Raw genomic sequence first — 7621 nt, 5'->3', positions numbered from 1 at the left:
CAGGAAGGCGTTCAAGGTACCAAGTCGCGAGGCTGATGGTCTGGTTCTTCCTTTGCCTGGTGCAGGGTTTACAGTCTGCTCTTTGGTCTGGACGCGGTCGTCTGTAAAGGGTGAGGGTCGTCTGTAAAGAGTGAGGGTCGTCTGTAAAGGGTGAGGGCCGTGGGTAAAGGGTGAGGTCCGTAGGTAAAGGGTGAGGTCCGTAGGTAAAGGGTGAGGTAAAGGGTGAGGGTAAAGGGTAGGAGGGTAAAGGGTGAGGGTAAAGGGTGAGGTCCGTAGGTAAAGGGTGAGGGTAAAGGGTGAGGGTAAAGGGTGAGGGTAAAGGGTGAGGGTAAAGGGTGAGGGTAAACATTGACCAACATATTTTCGTCCGTTTGTTTCAGAGTCTCCGATGTTGCAGACCAACAGAAACCTGCCCCGGTGGCTGAGGAAGCTGGTGAGTGCCACCCTCCTCCTGCTGCTCCTCTTCTTCCTCCTGCTGCTCTTCCTCTACCTCCTCCTGCTGCTCCTCTTCTTCCTCCTGCTGCTCTTCCTCTACCTCCTCCTGCTGCTCCTCTTCTTCCTCCTGCTGCTCCTCTTCTTCCTCCTGCTGCTCCTCTTCTTCCTCCTGCTGCTCTTCCTGTACCTCCTCCTGCTGCTCCTCTTCTCCCTCCTGCTGCTCCTCTTCTTCCTCCTGCTGCTCCTCCTCTACCTCCTCCTGCTCCTCTTCTACCTCCTCCTGCTGCTCCTCTTCTTCCTCCTCCTGCTGCTCCTCTTCTACCTCCTCCTGCTCCTCTTCTACCTCCTCCTGCTGCTCCTCTTCTTCCTCCTCCTGCTGCTCCTCTTCTACCTCCTCCTGCTCCTCTTCTACCTCCTCCTGCTGCTCCTCTTCTTCCTCCTCCTGCTGCTCCTCTTCTACCTCCTCTGCTCCTCTTCTACCTCCTCCTGCTGCTCCTCTTCTTCCTCCTCCTGCTGCTCCTCTTCTACCTCCTCCTGCTGCTCCTCTTCTACCTCCTGCTGCTCCTCTTCTCCCTCCTCCTGCTGCTCCTCTTCTCCTGCTGCTCCTCCTCTACCCCCTCCTGCTGCTCCTCTTCTACCTCTGCTGCTGCTGCTGCTCCTCTTCTTCTCCTGCTGCTCCTCTTCTTCTGCTGCTGCTCCTCCTCTTCTATTTCCTGCTGCTCCTCTTCTTCCTCCTCCTCCTGCTGCTCCTCCACTACCTCCTCCTGCTGCTCCTCTTCTACCTCCTGCTGCTCCTCTTCCTCCTGCTGCTGCTCCTCCTCTACCTCCTCCTGCTCCTCTTCTTCCTCTTCCTCCTGCTGCTGCTCCTCTACCTCCTCCTGCTGCTCCTCTTCCTCCTGCTGCTTTTCTTCTACCTCCTCCTGCTGCTCCTCTTCCTCCTGCTGCTGCTCCTCCTCTACCTCCTCCTGCTCCTCTTCTTCCTCTTCCTCCTGCTGCTGCTCCTCTACCTCCTCCTGCTGCTCCTCTTCCTCCTGCTGCTTTTCTTCTACCTCCTCCTGCTGCTCCTCCTCTACCTCCTCCTCCTGCTGCTCCTCTTCTTCCTGCTGCTGCTCCTCTACCTCCTCCTGCTGCTCCTCTTCCTCCTGCTGCTCCTCTTCTTCCTCCTGCTGCTCCTCCTCTACCTCCTCCTCCTGCTGCTCCTCTTCTTCCTGCTGCTGCTCCTCCTCTACCTCCTCCTGCTGCTCCTCTTCTTCCTCCTCCTCTACCTCCTCCTGCTCCTCTTCTACTTCCTCCTGCTGCCCCTCTTCTACCTCCTGCTGCTCCTCTTCTTCCTCCTGCTGCTCTTCCTCTACCTCCTTCTGCTGCTCCTCTTCCTCCTGCTGCTCCTCGTCTTCCTCCTCTTCCTGCTGCTCCTCCTTTACCTCCTCCTGCTCCTCCTCTTCTACCTCCTGCTCCTCCTCTACCTCCTCCTGCTGCTCCTCTTCTTCCTCCTCCTGCTGCTGCTCCTCCTGCTGCACCTCTTCTTCTTCCTCCTGCTGCTCCTCTTCCTCCTGCTGCTCCTCTTCTACCTCCTGCTGCTGCTCCTCTACCTCCTCCTGCTGCTCCTCTTCCTCCTCCTGCTCCTCTTCTACCTCCTCCTGCTGCTGCTCCTCCTGCTGCACCTCTTCTTCTTCCTCCTGCTCCTCTACCTCCTCCTGCTGCTCCTCTTCCTCCTCCTGCTCCTCTTCTACCTCCTCCTGCTGCTGCTCCTCCTCTACCTCCTCCTGCTGCTGCTCCTCTTCTTCCTCCTGCTGCTCCTCTTCTTCCTCCTGCTGCTGCTCCTCCTCTACCTCCTCCTGCTGCTGCTCCTCCTCTACCTCCTCCTGCTGCTGCTCCTCTTCTTCCTCCTGCTGCTCCTCTTCTTCCTCTGCTGCTGCTCCTCCTCTACCTCCTCCTGCTGCTGCCCTCTTCTACCTTCTGCTGCTGCTGCTCCTCCTCTTCCTCCTGCTCCTCCTCCTCCTCCTGCTCCTCCACCTCCTCCTCCTCCACAGTGTGAGGCAGCCGATAGGAGGGGACGGTGAAGGTCTCCTTCCTGAAACAAGAACACACAACAATGTTGTGTCTCTTCCACTGAGGTGTGTGTGTGTGTGTGTGTGTGTGTGTGTGTGTGTGTGTGTGTGTGTGTGTGTGTGTGTGTGTGTGTGTGTGTGTGTGTGTGTGTGTGTGTGTGTGTGTGTGTGTGTGTGTGTGTGTCAGATTGCAGAGGGAAAACTCTCCCCCTTCACCCCCAAACCAATCCCTGAGCCTTGGAGAGTTCGGAGCTGGAGGGCGGAGCCAATCGGCAGCCCGATCATCTGCTCTGCCTCCTCGCAAAGTCCTGAGGAAGAGGAGGAGGAGGAGCAGCAGGAGGAGGAGGAGGAGGAGGAAGAGGAAGAGGAGGAGGAGGAGCAGCAGGAGGAAGAGGAGGAGGAGGAGGAGGAGGAGGAGGAGGAAGAGGAAGAGGAAGAGGAGGAGGAGGAGGAGGAGGTGAGTTTGGTCTATAAGCGTCTCGTGTCCAGTTTGACTTCAGACGGAGTGGTTGTTCAGTCAGACGTCCAGCAGGGGGCAATGCAGCTTCACTGAACAGAACAGATGAAGTCCAGCTGAGGACATGTTGGACTGGGGGTATTTCACGGCTCCACCCTGCCCCCACAGGGCAGCGGGGGTATTTCACGGCTCCACCCTGCCCCCACAGAGCAGCGGGGGTATTTCACGGCTCCACCCTGCCCCCACAGGGCAGCGGGGGTATTTCACGGCTCCACCCTGCCCCCACAGGGCAGCGGGGGTATTTCACGGCTCCACCCTGCCCCCACAGAGCAGCGGGGGTATTTCACGGCTCCACCCTGCCCCCACAGGGCAGCGGGGGTATTTCACGGCTCCACCCTGCCCCCACAGAGCAGCGGGGGTATTTCACGGCTCCACCCTGCCCCCACAGAGCAGCGGGGGTATTTCACGGCTCCACCCTGCCCCCACAGAGCAGCGGGGGTATTTCACGGCTCCACCCTGCCCCCACAGGGCAGCCGGTGGAGGTCAAAGTGTCTAAAGTGGTTAGAAGTGTTCAGGACTTCAGGTCTGATGTGGACTCTGCTGGTCTCTGTGAGCTTCAGGTCCTGCAGACTGACCCTGGACACCAGAACACCTTCATCCACCCGGCGACCACACCCAACACCAGCACCAAGACCAACACCACCTACAGGTGAACTACCGTCCGTCTTTGGTCTTTGTCGTCCACTTTCCTCCCAGACTGGACTTCCTGTACAGACTGATGCTGACCTGGTCCTGGTGCTGAACTCTGACACAGGATGGAGGACAGGATGGAGGACAGGATGGAGGACAGGATGGAGGACAGACTCCAGCAGGTGTAAACTTGTGGTGGTAATAACATGTTCTATCTCACCTGTGGTTCTGGTGTCGTCTCCTGCTGCAGCCAACCCAGTTCAGACTCTGAGGGATCAACAGCAAGTTTGGAGCAGGACAGCGGTGAGTAGTGGTGTGGGGGGGGGTCCCAGTAGTGAGTAGTGGTGTGGGGGGGGGGGGGGGGTCCCAGTAGTGAGTAGTGGTGTGGGGGGGGGTCCCGGTAGTGAGCAGTGGTGTGTGTGTGGGGTGGGGGGGGGGGGGGGGGGGGGGTCCCAGTAGTGAGTAGTGGTGTGGGGGGTCCTGGAAAGGAGTAGTGGTGTGTGTGGGGGGGGGGGTCCCAGTAGTGAGTAGTGGTGTGTGTGGGGGGGGGGGTCCCAGTAGGGAGTAGTGGTGTGTGTGGGGGGGGGGGGGTCCCAGTAGTGAGTAGTGGTGTGGGGGGTCCTGGAAAGGAGTAGTGGTGTGTGTGGGGGGGGGGGTCCCAGTAGTGAGTAGTGGTGTGTGTGGGGGGGGGGGGTCCCAGTAGGGAGTAGTGGTGTGTGTGGGGGGGGGGGGTCCCAGTAGGGAGTAGTGGTGTGGGGGGTCCTGGAAAGGAGTAGTGGTGTGTGTGGGGGGGGGGTCCCAGTAGTGAGTTGTGGTGTGTGTGTGTGGGGGGGGGGGGGGGTCCTGGAAAGGAGTAGTGGTGTGTGTGGGGGGGGGGGTCCCAGTAGGGAGTAGTGGTGTGGGGGGTCCTGGAAAGGAGTAGTGGTGTGTGTGTGTGTCTGTCTCTTCCACATCCTCCTTCTCTTTCTCTTCCTCTTCCTCCTTCACATCCTCTTCTTCCTCCTCCTCCTCTTCCTCCTTCACATCCTCTTCTTCCTCCTCCTCTTCCTCCTCCACATCCACATCCCCCTTCTCTTTCTCTTCCTCTTCCTCCTTCACATCCTCCTCCTCCTCCTCCTGCTCTTGACCCTCTAGTTGACCCTTGACCCTACAGAGAAGTTTGACACTGACCTGAGGACGCTCCAGCCGCTGGACCACCAGCTCTTCCTGAACCGCCGACTCAGCATCTCCACCCGCTTCCTGTCTCGCTTCCAGGACAGACTCAGGTAGCCTCTGTCCTCTGTCCTCTGTCCTGCAGGGTCTGTCTTCAGGACCAAGATAATCATTGTTCATAAAAATATCAACCAAGTCCAACGTGATGTGGTCTGGATTCAGATCGCAGGTTTTGGCCACGCCCCCTCCTGTGATGTCACCAGGTGGAGCCAGCAGCAGCAGCATCACACCGACCAATCAAGACCAAAGCCTCGCCCCCACACCTCCGCAGCTAAACACCTGTGACATCACCAGCTGCTTGACAGGTAAACAAGTCTGTTCTACGACTCTGGTTTTCTCTTATCCAGGTAACTTCAGGATTAACTCTGGTCCAGGATAAATCACCTGGTAACTGAAAGTCTAACCTGCTCTGGAGCAGGTTATGTTCTGGATAAGAGGTCAGAGCTCCGCCTCCTGACCAATCAGATCTCTTGGGAAATGCCCCGCCCATTCTTAACTGATGGTGATTGGTGGGCAGGTTGAGCTCTGAGCTGCAGCAGAGAGGAGAGGAGAAATTAATCTAGAACAATCTTTAGACTTAATAAAATAAATCCTGGTCTCTGAGCTCACCTGGCACCATCACTATCAACCTCCAGCCACCCTCACCTCCACCTGGCCTCCACCCTCGATTCCCACCTCTGTTGTGACATTAAACAACTGCAAAATGTCACAACAGAGTCTCCACCTCCATCCATCACTGCCTCTCCTCTGTGACCCTCTCCTCTGTGACCCTCTCCTCTGTGACCCTCTCCTCTGTGACCCTCTCCTCTGTGACCCTCTCCTCTGTGACATCTATAAAAACCTTCAGAAACTCCAGTACATCCAGAGCAGCGCTGCCACAACCACACCATGATGTCATCACTCCAGAGCAACACTATGATGTCATCACTCCAGAGCAACACTATGATGTCATCACTCCAGAGCAGCACTATGATGTCACCACTCCAGAGCAGCACTATGATGTCATCACTCCAGAGCAACACTATGATGTCATCACTCCAGAGCAACACTATGATGTCATCACTCCAGAGCAGCACTATGATGTCATCACTCCAGAGCAGCACTATGATGTCATCACTCCAGAGCAGCACTATGATGTCATCACTCCAGAGCAGCACTATGATGTCATCACTCCAGAGCAGAGCTCTTGTTGACTTCAGTGCTTCATTTTGTTGCTTTTAGCACTTTGAGATGAACAAATATAAAGTGCAACACAAATAAAATGCAATATTATTATTGTTGTTGTTGTTTATTGAAGTTGAAGAAGTAGTGCTGAAATATCGATGTTTTATTTGGTAGTTTGTTCAACTAGAACGACGTGTTTCTTTGTTTTCTTTCAGACGATTCCTCAGCAGCTGATTGGTCTGCCTTAGCCGTGCCCGCCTCTCCGCTGACAAACAGGCCCCGCCCCCATCTGTCTGGTAGCCCCGCCCCTCATAAGGGGGACGAGGACCAGGGCCTCCTGCTGCAGGCTGCAGAGCTGATGGAGGACCTGAAGGAGGCTGCCCGCCGAGCGCTCCAGGTTTTCCAGCAGGTTCGATTCCCGACAGGATTTAGAAAATAGACGAACACAGATGATTGATGAGGATCAATGTTTTGCAGCTCGGAGCTTCTTCGCCATGGCTCCGTCACTCTGCCGCCGTGCTCCAGCTGCTCCACGCTATGGACGACGCCCTGCCACCGCTGGAGGACCAGAGCGCCCCCTGTGGTCAGCCTGGGGACCAGAGCGCCCCCTGTGGTCAGCCTGGGGACCAGAGCGCCCCCTGTGGGCAGCCTGGGGACCAGAGCGCCCCCTGTGGTCAGCCTGGGGACCAGAGCGCCCCCTGTGGGCAGCCTGGGGACCAGAGCGCCCCCTGTGGTCAGCCTGGGGACCAGAGCGCCCCCTGTGGGCAGCCTGGGGACGCTTGACAAAAACCCAAAATATAACAAATGAAAATGTTTTGTCTTCAAAGTGAAGTTTCTATTTATAAATAAAAAAAACTGCAGGTTTTGTATCTAAAAAAGTTTTCGGGAAGTGAAAACCGTTTCTTTTGAAGTGTTTTCTAATCAAACATCCACAAGTTTCTCTTTCACTTCTTTCGACAACTGCTTTCAAACTGCGCGATGTGCGTGATGACGTCACTCCGCCATTGGTCATGCCGTTCCGACCATAGACATAAACACACTAGACGCCTCAGCGACTGGCAGGAACACACGTCAGTGCGTCCGCCATCTTGGGAGGGGCATTCGTCAGGACTTCAGCAACGATCCCGCATCACTGTTCTGCTTTTGGTTGTCCAAACAGAGACAATGAGGACAATGGACAGCGTGGGATTACCTTCCATAGGGAGGACAAACATATTTCTTGTTGTTGTCGTTGTGTTTAGCTCAGATAACATTAACTTGGACATAGATGAGCTGGAGCCCTGGTTCTCTCTAGTCCCTGGCTGAAGCTCGCCCTCAAACAACAACAACAATATCAAGGTCTATTGGGTTCATCTGACGGAGGCTCTTTTAGTTACAGTGTGGAGAAGATTACATTTATAAAGAACCAGTGTCTCAGAACCAGTCAGTGTTCTGTTCCCCGCCTGTTCCAGCAGGAGAACCTCAGCCTGATCCCAGTAGGAAGTTCTGTCTGGCTGTTCTCAAACAGCTGAGCAACATGTCCATCTGGTCCTCACTAGGACCTCTCCTATCACTGCCCACATGTCCTGATGCTCTGACAGCCAGACTCAGTGAAGCCATGGCCGAGGTGGAGAGT

The 7621-nt window shown here is 56.0% G+C and overlaps 2 protein-coding genes across 2 annotated transcripts in view; one reads left to right on the top strand and one right to left on the bottom strand.

Annotated features, from left to right (window-relative positions):
* Window positions 1-349, bottom strand: part of LOC308107768 (uncharacterized protein) — a gene marked incomplete at its 5' end in the record, with an annotated part of 4505 nt that extends 4156 nt beyond the window's left edge. The window contains one exon of the mRNA XM_080460259.1: window positions 94-349. Coding sequence (XP_080316385.1) covers window positions 94-349 — 256 coding nt within the window. The remainder of the gene's footprint in view (window positions 1-93) is intronic.
* A 2715-nt stretch (window positions 350-3064) lies between these two features.
* Window positions 3065-6809, top strand: wdr62 (WD repeat domain 62; the record flags this gene model as incomplete). The annotated part of the gene is made up of 7 exons (XM_080460258.1): window positions 3065-3158; window positions 3469-3649; window positions 3881-3933; window positions 4784-4895; window positions 5005-5147; window positions 6222-6415; window positions 6484-6809. 7 exons carry the CDS (start codon window positions 3065-3067, stop codon window positions 6787-6789), a joined length of 1083 nt encoding a protein of 360 aa, XP_080316384.1. The 3' UTR covers window positions 6790-6809.
* Between the last annotated feature and the right edge of the window lie 812 nt (window positions 6810-7621).

The sequence above is a fragment of the Lipophrys pholis genome, assembly GCF_963383615.2.
Source record: "Lipophrys pholis genome assembly, chromosome: 3".
In the NCBI taxonomy this organism is placed as follows: Eukaryota; Metazoa; Chordata; class Actinopteri; order Blenniiformes; family Blenniidae; genus Lipophrys; species Lipophrys pholis.
The sequence above is the reverse complement of the archived record's forward strand: the minus strand, read 5'-3'. Positions and strand labels throughout refer to the sequence as shown.